The 13238-nt window shown below is 40.7% G+C and overlaps 1 protein-coding gene across 13 annotated transcripts in view; it reads left to right on the plus strand.

Moving 5' to 3' along the window:
* KLHL3 (kelch like family member 3) overlaps positions 1-13238 on the plus strand; it is a 271050-nt gene that overhangs the window by 92705 nt on the left and 165107 nt on the right. For all 13 annotated transcript variants that reach the window (XM_072728520.1, XM_072728519.1, XM_072728521.1 and 10 more), the window contains 2 exons: positions 12394-12514; positions 12807-12868. In XM_072728520.1, coding sequence (XP_072584621.1) covers positions 12455-12514; positions 12807-12868 — 122 coding nt within the window. In that variant the 5' untranslated portion in view covers positions 12394-12454. The remainder of the gene's footprint in view (positions 1-12393; positions 12515-12806; positions 12869-13238) is intronic.

Below are 13238 nucleotides of genomic sequence, written 5' to 3' on the forward strand. Positions count from 1 at the left end.
AGGATCATACCCCGGGCTGTAGGCAGCACTTAAATCGCTGAGCCACCGGGGCTGCCCCTAAAAATGCTTTTAAAGTTACAGTTAGCCCCACATTTCCCAGAAAATATCAGTTATTATATAAGATTTTCACGAATCACTTTGAAACTGACAGTACGTCTTTTTTTCGCAACGAATTTGCCACCAGAACACAGGTGTCATGAAAACCACCGCTAAACCTAAACCAAAATGGGAAAGGAAAAGACTCACATCAAAATCGTCGTCATTGGACATGTGGATTCCGGTAAATCTACCACTACTGGCCATCTGATCTACAAATGTGGTGGGATTGACAAAAGAACTATCGAAAAATTTAAGAAGGAGGCTGTTGAAATGGGAAAGGGCTCCTTAAAGTATGCCTGAGTCTTGGATAAACTGAAAGCTGAATGTGAATGTGGTATCACCATTGATATCTCCCTGTGGAAATTTGAGATCAGCAAGTATTATGTGACCATCATTGATGCCCCAGGACACAGAGACTTTATCAAAAACATGATTACCGGCACATCTCGGGCTGACTGTGCTGTCCTGATTTTTGCTGCTGGTGTTGGTGAATTTGAAGCAGGTATCTCCAAGAATGGGCAGACCTGTGAGCATGCCCTTCTAGCTTACACACTGGGTGTAAAACAACTAATTGTTGGTGTTAACAAAATGGATTCCACTGAACCACCCTACAGCCAGAAGAGATACGAGGAAATCGTTAAGGAAGTCAGCACCTACATTAAGAAAATTGGCTACAACCCTGACACAGTAGCATTTGTGCTAATTTCTGGTTGGAATGGTGACAATATGCTGGAGCCAAGTGCTAACATGCCTTGGTTCAAGGGATGGAAAATCACCCGTAAAGATGGGAATGCCAGTGGAAGCTCTGGATTGCATTCTGCCACCACCTCGTCCAACTGATAAGCCCTTGCGTTTGCCTCTCCAGGATGTCTACAAAATTGGTGGTATTGGTACTGTCCCAGTGGGTCAAGTGGAGACTGGTGTTCTTAAGCCTGGCATGGTGGTCACCTTTGGTCCAGTCAATGTTACAACTGAAGTAAAGTCTGTTGAAATGCACCATGAAGCTTTGAGTGAGGCTCTTCCTGGGGACAATGTGGGCTTAAATGAAGAACGTATCTGTCAAAGCTGTTTGTCATGGCAACGTGGCTGGTGACAGCAAAAATGACCCACCAATGGAAGCAGCTGGCTTCACGGTTCAGGTGATTATCCTGAACCATCCAGGCCAAATCAGTACTGGATATGCACCTGTGCTGGATTGTCACACAGCTCACATTGCTTGCAAGTTTGCTGAGATGAAGGAAAAGATAGATCGTCGTTCTGGAAAAAAGCTGGAAGATGGTCCCAAGTTCTTGAAATCTGGGGATGCTGCCATTGTTGATATGGTTCCTGGCAAACCTATGTGTGTTGAGAGCTTCTCCGACTGTCCTCTGGGCCATTTTGCTGTTCGTGACATGAGACAGACGGTTGCTGTGGGTGTCATCAAAGCAGTGGACAAGAAGGCAGCTGGAGCTGGCAAAGTCACCAAGTCTGCCCAGAAAGCTCAGAAGGCTAAATGAATATTATCCCCCAATACCTGCCATCCCAGTCTTAATCAGTGGTGGAAGAACAGTCTCAGAACTGTTTGTGTCAGTTGGCCATTTAAGTTTAATAGTAAAAGACTTTATTTTTTTTGGGCGTGTGTGGCAGTTTTAAGTTATTAGTTTCTAAAATCAGTACTTTTTAATGGAAATAACTTGACCAAAAATCTGTTACAGAATTTTGAGACCCATTAAAACAAAAGTTTAATGAGAAAAAAAAAAAAAGAAACTGACAGTACGTGAGCTGCTGAATGAAAAGTGGGGGTTTGAAAAGCCCTCTTCTGTATTTGAGAAATTATCGCAGGAAGGAGTCTGTTCCTTATTGTTACAAAAGACTGAAAAAGTGAGATTTAGACTAAATAAAAGATATATTTCCTTATAGTGATAGTGTTTGAAGGCTTTGAGAAACAGGATTTTAGAATATTGAGTGTGCTGGAAGATCTTCTTGCATGCCAGAGTGGATAGAGTAGCAATGTTTTGAAGTATTTCCTAACTCAGTGATTCAGTGAAGGAGCCCCAGATTTAATTTTTAAAAATTATTTTAAGTTTTTTTTAAAGATTTTATTTATTTATTCATGAGAGACAGAGAGCAGAGGGAGAAGTAGGCTCCCTTTAGGGAGCCTGTTGTGGGACTCGATCCCAGGACTCCAGGATCACACCCTAGGTCGAAGGCAGGTGCTAAACTGCTGAGCCACCCAGGGATCCCTTCTTTTAAGTTTTTAACTCCATTTTGTTAAAATACAATGTGATATTACTTTCAGCTGTACAATATAGTGATTCAGGAGTTCCACACATCACCTGGTGCTCATCATAACACTCCTTAATCCCCATCACCTATTTCAACCATTCCCCTCACTCCCCTCTCCGTGGTAACCATCAGTTTTTTCACTATGATTAAGAGTCTGTTTCTTGATTTGTCTTCCTTTTTTCTTCCCCTTTGCTCATTTGTTTTGTTTCCTAAATTCCACATATGACTGAAATCATATGATGTTTGTGTTTCTCTGACAGATTTACTTCACTTAGCACCATAATCTTTGGCTCCATCCATGTCATTATCAATGGCAATATTTTGTTCTGTTGTAGGGCTGAGTAATATTCTGGTGTGTGTGTGTGTGTATCACTCTCTTCACCCATTCATCAGTCAGTAGACAGTTGAGTTGCTTTCATAATGTGGCTATTGTAAATAATGCTGCAATAGACATAGGGGTATATGCATCTCTTTGAATTAGTGGTTTTGTATTATTTGGGTGAATACTCAGTAGTGTGGTTGCTGGATCATAGGGTAGTTCTGTTTTTAACTTTTATTATTTTTTTAAGATTTTATTTATTTATTCATGAGAGACACACAGAGAGAGGCAGAGACACAAGCAGCAGGAGAAGCAGGCCCCTCAAAGGGAGCCTGATGCAGGACTCGATCCTGGACCCCGGGATCACGCCCTGAGTGAAAGGCAGATGGTCAACTACTGAGCTACCCCAGGCGTCCCTGTTTTTAACTTTTTAAGGCACCTCCATACTGTTTTCCACAGTGACTGCACCAGTTTGCATTCCTACCAACAGTGCTTGAGTGGTCTTTTTTCTCCATGTCCTCCCCAATACCATTTGTTTCTGGTGTTGTTGATTTTAGATATTCTGACAGGTGTGATATGATAGCTCATTGTAGTTTTGATTTGTATTTTTCTGATGGTGAATGATGATGAACATCTTTTCATGTGTCTATTGGCCATCTGTCTACTTTTTTAAAAAGATTTTTAAAATTTTTATTTATTCATGAGAGACACAGAGAAAGAGAGACAGAGAGACAGACAGGCAGAGGGAGAAGCAGGGTCCATGCAGGGAGCCCGACATGGGACTGGATCCCCGGTCTCCAGGATCACGCCCTGGGCTGAAGGCAGAGCTAAACTGCTGAGCCACCCAGCCTGTCCTCATCTCTCTATCTTCTTTGGAGGATGTCTGTTCATATCTTCTGCCCATTTTTTTTCCTTCTGCCCATTTTTAAATTGGATTATTTGTTACTTGGGTGTTGAATTTTATAAGTTCTTTATATATTTTTACGTTTTATATATTTGATACTAACCCTTTATCAGATATATCATTTGCAAATATCTTCTGCCAGTGGACCCCCAAATTTTAAAACTAAGCTATGTAAATCAATTGTTTCCTCATCCAAAGTATGAAACTCAAAATTCCCAAGTGGTTAACAGCCTTGAAATTGTTTTCTGTCTGTTTTTATTAGAACCCTGCCAGGTCCCTGGGTGGTTGGAGTAGGTGGCAGGGGGTGGGATGTCCACTACAAAAGTGAAGGCCAGGCTCCTCTTCTATAGGAATTTGAAGAGCAAATGTGGTCAGAGTGGTTTAAGGCACATCCCTCTTCTTTCCCCAGTCACTTATTACTGGTGTTCTGGTACTTACTTACCTGTTTGTACTTAAAGTTTAGGGAGTAGCAAACTTGGGAAGAGTCTGAGGCTTACTGAAAAACATTATCTTTTCCATACATAGAATACTGGCAAAAGCTAAAAATGGACACAGGATTGGTAGATACTAAGAGATCATCTTAGTTGTCTATAATATTGGTAAAGATAATGAAAGGCATTGACTTTGAATTGCATAGACTTGGCTTTCAACCCGGATTCTCCCATATTCTCTACCTTGAGCTTATCTCTGAGTTTTTGATTCCTTTTTTATTAGGTGACCATTACCATCTGTCTGGCAGGATAATTTTGTCACATAGTAGATATTCAGTAAGTGGTACTTATATTATTGTTTTCTGTAATATCTCTTAGAAGTATATAATCTAGGTTGAGAGCAGAGTTCATTGTTTTTTTATTCCTGCATCCTTTTCCAAAGAGTAGAATGAGTGTGGGAGATTGAGAAATGGTGAAACCACAGGGTTTGGTTTGGTTTTAATTTTTTAAGGGGATGTTTGGTATAAACCTATCCTTACTGGTGATAAAAATTTAGTGAGCATTAGAGTTTTGTTTGCATCAGTTAAAATACATGGTTTTAATTGCAAAAGCTGGTTTATAGACTAATAGCCTCGGAGAGCAGGCATTGAAGTCGATAAAAGTATCCAAAGAAAGAACTAAGCCTCTGATGTCTCCCATCTCTCTAGAGCCCTTACAACCTTGATAGTCACACTCTTATTTTATTATATACTTTATTTTTAATTCTAAAACATGTTTTATTGTCTTTTGTCTGCTATACCTTGATAAGCATTAATTAATATAGTAGGTGATTCTCTGACCCCATACTTTTACTTACCTGGGGGAAATGAAGATTGAGGAGCATCTTGAAAAATAAAGGAGCACCTAAACTCAGAGTCCTAGTCATCTGTGTATGACTGTATTATAATAGAAGTATGGTAAAGAAAGGTTTCCTTTTTTTCTCACCTTGCTGCAGATGTCTTTACCTCTGTCAAGGACTCTCTGTTAACTGCTCTTTCATTATGATAACCTGCTTGAAGTAATTGTTTTTCCCTTACATGTCAGTAGATCCTAGATGACCTATTTACTCGCAGAAGCATACAGTATTATCTCAAGACCTGACTCACAGAAACATACAGTATTATCTCAAGACCTCAGCCTCTACCCTGGATCTTGTATGAGAGGACCCAGAAATCACAAACATTAAAAAAAAAAGTGTCATTTGGGATACGGCAATTAGCCCTAGTAGAGCTGAACCTGTAATCCAAACATTTACTCACTCTAGTGACTAACACCTTTCAGACTCCAAGTATACTTTTCGTCTCTTGCCCTAATGTCCTCAGAACAAGTATAATAAAGATTATGGGCTGTTGATGGTGGTTGTGGACACTGCTCTGATGTGTGGAGAGGATGTGAAGTGCCAGAAGTTCTTAGGTGAAACGAACTAATGAACTTAGCATAAAAGCAATAAATTCTTGCATAATGAATTAGTCACTTTCCAATACTGCTAACCATCCATTTTCTTGTTTTTCTTTGTATTCCAGTTTGTGTTTCTACTTACAAATTAGGTTGATGTTTTTAACAGTAGTCCATGGCAGCTGAGGAATATTTTGCAATATTACACAATTCATATTACTCTTAAAAATTTTTTAAAGATTATTTATTTATTCATGAGAGACACAGAGAGGCACAGACACAGGCAGAGGGAGAAGCAGCCTCCCTGCGGGGAGCCTGATGTGGGACTTAATCCCAGGACCCCGGAATCACTCCCTGAGCCAAAGGCAGATATTTGATCGCTGAGTCACCCAGTCACCCCATATTACTCTTAAATTTTATGTGTGAAAGTCCAGATAAGACATACGTGATGCCAGTTGTTGACATGAACAGTGAATGAGCTCTGATAGAGTGGTGAGTAGTTCTATTTTTGAAAAATACATAATGAGATTTTTTTATAATAAATTTTTTTATTGGTGTTCAATTTACCAACATACAGAATAACACCCAGTGCTCATCCCATCAAATGCCCCCCTCAGTGCCCGTCACCCATTCACCCCCACCCCCCGCCCTCCTCCCCTTCCACCACCCCTAGTTCGTTTCCCAGAGTTAGGAGTCTTTATGTTCTGTCTCCCTTTCTGACATTTCCCACACATTTCTTCTCCCTTCCCTTATATTCCCTTTCACTATTATTTATATTCCTCAAATGAATGAGAACATACACTGTTTGTCCTTCTCCAATTGACTTACTTCACTCAGCATAATACCCTCCAGTTCCATCCACGTTCAAGCAAATGGTGGGTATTTGTTGTTTCTAATGGCTGAGTAATATTCCATTGTATACATAAAGCACATCTTCTTTATCCATTCATCTTTCGATGGACACCGAGGCTCCTTCCACAGTTTGGCTATTGTGGACATTGCTGCTAGAAACATCGGGGTGCAGGTGTCCCGGCGTTTCACTGCATCTGCATCTTTGGGGTAAATCCCCAGCAGTGCAATTGCTGGGTCGTAGGGCAGGTCTATTTTTAACTCTTTGAGGAATCTCCACACAGTTTTCCAGAGTGGCTGCACCAGTTCACATTCCCACCAACAGTGTAAGAGGGTTCCCTTTTCTCCACATCCTCTCCAACATTTGTGGTTTCCTGCCTTGTTAATTTTCCCCATTCTCACTGGTGTGAGGTGGTATCTCATTGTGGTTTTGATTTGTATTTCCCTGATGGCGAGTGATGCAGAGCATTTTCTCATGTGCATGTTGGCCATGTCTATGTCTTCCTCTGTGAGATTTCTCTTCATGTCTTTTGCCCATTTCATGATTGGATTGTTTGTTTCTTTGGTGTTGAGTTTAATAAGTTCTTTATAGATCTTGGAAACTAGTCCTTTATCTGATATGTCATTTGCAAATATCTTCTCCCATTCTGTAGGTTGTCTTTTAGTTTTGTTGACTGTATCCTTTGCTGTGCAAAAGCTTCTTATCTTGATGAAGTCCCAATAGTTCATTTTTGCTTTTGTTTCTTTTGCCTTCGTGGATGTATCTTGCAAGAAGTTACTGTGGCTGAGTTCAAAAAGGGTGTTGCCTGTGTTCTCCTCTAGGATTTTGATGGAATCTTGTCTCACATTTAGATCTCTCATCCATTTTGAGTTTATCTTTGTGTATGGTGAAAGAGAGTGGTCCAGTTTCATTCTTCTGCATGTGGATGTCCAATTTTCCCAGCACCATTTATTGAAGAGACTGTCTTTCTTCCAATGGATAGTCTTTCCTCCTTTATCGAATATTAGTTGACCATACATTTCAGGGTCCACTTCTGGGTTCTCTATTCTGTTCCATTGATCTATGTGTCTGTTTTTGTGCCAGTACCACACTGTCTTGATGACCACAGCTTTGTAGTACAACCTGAAATCTGGCATTGTGATGCCCCCAGATATGGTTTTCTTTTTTAAAATTCCCCTGGCTATTCGGGGTCTTTTCTGATTCCACACAAATCTTAAAATAATTTGTTCTAACTCTCTGAAGAAAGTCCATGGTATTTTGATAGGGATTGCATTAAACGTGTAAATTGCCCTGGGTAACATTGACATTTTCACAATATTAATTCTGCCAATCCATGAGCATGGAATATTTTTCCATCTCTTTGTGTCTTCCTCAATTTCTTTCAGAAGTGTTCTATAGTTTTTAGGGTATAGATCCTTTACCTCTTTGGTTAGGTTTATTCCTAGGTATCTTATGCTTTTGGGTGCAATTGTAAATGGGATTGACTCCTTAATTTCTCTTTCTTCAGTCTCATTGTTAGTGTATAGCTGTGCCACTGACTTCTGGGCATTGATTTTGTATCCTGTCACGCTACCAAATTGCTATATGAGTTCTAGAAATCTTGGGGTAGAGACTTTTGGGTTTTCTATGTAGAGTATCATGTCATCAGCGAAGAGGGAGAGTTTGACTTCTTCTTTGCCAATTTGAATGCCTTTAATGTCTTTTTGTTGTCTGATTGCTGAGGCTAGGACTTCCAGTACTATGTTGAATAGCAGTGGTGAGAGTGGACATCCCTGTCTTGTTCCTGATCTTAGGGGAAAGGCTCCCAGTGCTTCCCCATTGAGAATGATATTTGCTGTGGGCTTTTCGTAGATGGCTTTTAAGATGTAGAGGAATGTTCCCTCTATCCCAACACTCTGAAGAGTTTTGATCAGGAATGGATGCTGTATTTTGTCAAATGCTTTCTCTGCATCTAATGAGAGGATCATATGGTTCTTGGTTTTTCTCTTGCTGATATGATGAATCACATTGATTGTTTTATGAGTGTTGAACCAGCCTTGTGTCCTGGGGATAAATCCTACTTGGTCATGGTGAATAATTTTCTTAATGTACTGTTGGATCCTATTGGCTAGTATCTTGTTGAGAATTTTTGCATCCATGTTCATCAGGGATATTGGTCTGTAATTCTCCTTTTTGGTGGGGTCTTTGTCTGGTTTTGGAATTAAGGTGATGCTGGCCTCATAGAACGAATTTGGAAGTATTCCATCTCTTTCTATCTTTCCAAACAGCTTTAGTAGAATAGGTATGGTTTCTTCTTTAAACGTTTGATAGAATTCCCCTGGGAAGCCATCTGGCCCTGGACTTTTGTGTCTTGGGAAGTTTTTGATGACTGCTTCAATTTCCTCCCTGGTTATTGGCCTGTTCAGGTTTTCTATTTCTTCCTGTTCCAGTTTTGGTAGTTTGTGGCTTTCCAGGAATGCGTCCATTTCTTCTAGATTGCCTAATTTATTGGTGTATAGCTGTTCATAATATGTTTTTAAAATCGTTTGTATTTCCTTGGTGTTGGTAGTGATCTCTCCTTTCTCATTCATGATTTTATTAATTTGAGTCTTCTCTCACTTCTTTTTAATAAGGCTGGCTAATGGTTTATCTATCTTATTAATTCTTTCAAAGAACCAACTCCTGGTTCTGTTGATCTGTTCCACAGTTCTTCTGGTCTCGATTTCGTTGAGTTCTGCTCGAATCTTTATTAACTCTCTTCTTCTGCTGGGTGTAGGATCTATTTGCTGTTTTTTCTCTAGCTCCTTTCTTCCTCAGGCTGTCGTTTATTTCCCTTAATCTATCTTCATGGTCTTTTGTTTGTCTCTTTTTTTCCTCAGTTTCCCTCTTTGCCATTAACTTGTCTTCTATATCACTCACTTGTTCTTCCACCTCATTAACCCTCGTCGTTAGGACTTCTAGTTTGGATTGCATCTCATTCAATTGATTTTTAATTTCTGCCTGATTAGCTCTCAATTCTGCAGTCATGAAGTGTCTTGAGTCCTTTATGCTTTTTTCTAGAGCCACCAGTAGCTGTATAATAGTGCTTCTGAATTGGCTTTCTGACATTGAATTGTAACCCAGATTTTGTAACTCTGTGGAAGAGAGGGCTGTTTCTGATTCTTTCTTTTGAGGTGAGGTTTTCCTTCTAGTCATTTTGTTCAGTGCAGAGTGGCCAAAAGCAAGTTGTATTAGGAAAAGGAGAAAAAGAGAGGAGAGAAAGAAGGAAAGAAAAGAGAAAAAGAAAAAAGAAGAAAAAAGAAAGAGGGGAAAAAAGGGTGGGGGAAGGAAACAAAAAAGCAGAAAAAAAAAAAACCCAAAACAAAACAAAAAGCACACGGGACAGTATCTTCCAATTCTGTATACTTTAAGTCCCTTGACTTCCCCTGGAACTGGTCCGTCTAGCTGGTCTTCTGGGGGAGGGGCCTGCTGTGCTGATTCTCAGGTGTTAGCACCTGGGGGAGCTGCTCTGCCCCCTGCCTGTTGTAGGGCTCAGTGGGGGTTGTTCACCCCGTGAGGCCCCAGGAGGAAGCCACAGTGGCGGGGGCAGCTCTGGGACCCTGGAGTCAGCCCCCGCAGTAGCTCCGGGGCTCTCCGTCTGCAGGGCCTGGAGGCTCCGGGGCGGGGCCGCTGATCTGCTCAGCCCCGGGCAGGAGCGTCCTCGCTGTCCTGGGCCCTCCCAGCCTCTGCCTGTCCCGGGGGGAGGCCGGATCCTGGGCTGTGTCCCGGCGCCCTGTGCTCCGGGGCCTGCGCTGTTGGATTCGCTCCCGCCCCGCAGCCCCCTCCGCGGAGCCGCCGCCCGAGCCCCTCCGAGCTGCTCCGGGTCCCGCCGAGCGCTGCAGCCCTTAGGGAGCTCGGCGCACTCTCCGGGGCGCAGTTCCTCTGTTACTGTCCCAGGGAGCCCGAGGGCATCCCCGCCTTTCTGGGGATCCTGCTCCAACTCCCTGCGAGGCCTTTCCACCCGGGAAGGTTGGTGCAGCTCCTGCTCCTCCGGGCCGGGGCTCTCCTGTCCTGGGGACACTCGCCCCGGCCTCAGCCCGGCTCCTCGCGGGGCCCCTCCCCCTTGGAGGCCTTTTGTGTCTTTATTTCTTTTTCCCCGTCTTCCTACCTTGATAGAAGCGCGAACTCTTCTCACTGGAGCATTCCAGCTGTTCTCTCTTTAAATCTCAGGCCGAATTTGTAGATTTTCAGGATGATTTGAAGGTTATCTAGGTAATTTGGTGGGGACAGGTGAGTTGGGGACCCTACTCTTCCGCCATCTTGCCCCTCCCCCCCTTTTTTCTCCTTTCCAAATGGGAGGATTTATTGTAATTCTCCTGACTCTGTTTTATCATATATATCAGGGTGAGGTGGAACAAATAACTTGTATTACTAGTTCACAGGTATCTAGGTTAAAATGAACCTCTTCTAGATTTATTGTAGAAATGAACACATATCATTCAGAGATCTTGGACTTTGAGCTCAAACCAGTGATGGTGTGGGACTCTAGGGTCTTCTCCTTTAAGGAGAAGGTAAGTATTTTGTATGTGATGGGATGGGAACTGAATATTCAATAATGAGCATGGGCTGTGATGGGCTTTTTATTATTCATGGGATTTGGTGCTCATCTTTATAAGAGGATTGTACTCAAAATGAGCAGAAGTGACTTATATTGCTTCTTTCCAGAAGATTTAAGTCTTAGCTTGTTCTTGGTCATAACACTCTTTCCTTTCTTCCATGAGCATTAATGTTTCAGATAATGGCTTATCTATCAGTCCTGGTTTCATAGCAAAGAATATATGGGTCAGTAGTGCAGCTGACCTACAGGGAACATAGAAAACACAAAACATAATGTTTTGTGGGGTATTTGAGTCATTTATTATTGCCACATAACCTGGTCTTCCATGGCTACTATAACTATGCTTACAATATTTAAAAAGATAAAACGCAAGCCTAAAATTATCTTCAGGAAAAGGAAAATTATAAAAAGGTATAGAAAATATTTGAAAAAGAACCAAATAGAACTTCTAGAAATGGTAAATAAATAACCTAATAAAAATGCAGTTTAATGGTTTGACAGAAGATTGAACAAAGCTAAAGAGAGAATTAGTGAACTAGAGGATAGATCTGTAGATATTATCAAGAATGCTTTCAAGAGAGATGAAAAAGATGGAAAATATGGAAGTAGGATTAAGATGTGTGGTGGATAGAGGAAGAGGATTTATTCATTTAGTTGGGATTATGTAAGGAAAATTGAGAAATAATGGGCCTAGAGTTGCTATTTAAAGGTGTAATGACTGAAATTCTTTTAGAATAAATTAAAGAAGCTCAGCAATCCCATATAGGGTCAATAAAAAGAAATCCACCCAAGACACATTATAGAAACTGCAACAAATAGACAAAACAATCAAACAAAAACCTAAAAGCACCAGAGGAACAGTGTGGATGACTTTCAAAGGAGCAGTAGTTGGGTTAATAGTTAACCTCCTTGCAGCAACAATGGAAATCAGGTGAGAGTGGAATGGTATCTGTAAAGGGATCACATAAAACATCTGCCAGTGTAGACCTGGTATTAAACAAAAATATATTTCAAAAATAAGAGCAAAGGAAAGACTTTTTTTCAGACAAACAGAAGGCTGAGAGTTCCTTTCTAGCAGATACTACCTATAGGAAATTCTAAAGGATGTATTTGAGACAGAAGGAAAGTGTTCCTTGAGGGAAGAGTTCATGAAGGAGAGAAGATTCAAGGTTCAAGGAGGAAAGAAGAGCAAAGAAGGTGGCAAATGTAGGGGTAAACACTGAATGTAAACAAACACTGATTTTATAAAACAGTAATGACCTCCCAGGATGATTAAAAAAGTAAATTACACAACAACAACAACCATAATTTAATACGGAGGTTGGGTGTAATGGATTTTAAAAGATCCTCCTATCACCTGAAGATAGGGTAAAGATACTCATTAATTTTGGTTTTGATAAAGTAAATATGCACATGGTCATTTCTTGGGATAACTACTAAAAGAGAAAAACCAGCGCATTACTTCCAAAGCAATAGATGAAGAGAAAGGAATGATAAAATACTCACTGTTTGCAGGTGGAAGGTTACAGAAGTAGAAAGGCCGACCTGCGGGTTTCTGAATTTGGCAACCAGGTGGATGATAATACTCTTGACTGAAGCAAGCAACAGGAGCAAGAGGAAGTGTGGAAGGAGCCTGGTAGGTTCCCTGTGTGGGACAGGTTGATTGGGAGGTTTCTGACGGATATCTGAGTGGGGATGACCAGGAAATGGCATGGCAGTTGCGTTTCCTCAAGGAAGCGCATGGCCAAGGCAGTGGTATTTGTGGTGTTTTTTGTTTGTTTTTTTTTTTTTTTTACCTTTTTGTTCGTTTGGTTTTGGGAGCTTCCTTTTAAGTTAAAGTGATTCTTAGTTTTTTTCTGAACTTACAAATTTGCCTAACTATTTTGAGATAATATTGGCTATACTGTCTTGATATACATTTTTAACAGATTTTTCCAGTATCACCTGGAGGAAAATTGCGAAATTTATGTCTTTGGAAGCCTTTAAAAAAGTAAGTGCTTTCCTACTTTAAAATGTTTGAGTTAAAAAAAAAAAGTTTGAGTTTGCAGCCTCTTCCCATATTTCCAGAGGGCTGGGTTTCTCCAAGTGTAAGAAAAGTTGTTTTTTGGTTTTTATTTTTTAATTGTATTTAAGAATTTATTTTCTAATCTTCTCTGCCATCTGGTGGCATGTGAATGGAACATTGCATTTGGAAGGAAAACAAGGAATTTGAGCTATTTTGAGATATGTAATTTACTGAGGAGAAGCAATATATGGTTGTGTATATTTAACTTTGAAGCCACCAAATCACAGTAGTTTTAGGGCACAGAAATTTGTCTGTCTGTGGTATTTTCTGGATTCACTGCCCACTCTTCTCTTTA

Source organism: Vulpes vulpes, chromosome 12 (genome assembly GCF_048418805.1).
Source record: "Vulpes vulpes isolate BD-2025 chromosome 12, VulVul3, whole genome shotgun sequence".
NCBI classification, from domain to species: Eukaryota; Metazoa; Chordata; class Mammalia; order Carnivora; family Canidae; genus Vulpes; species Vulpes vulpes.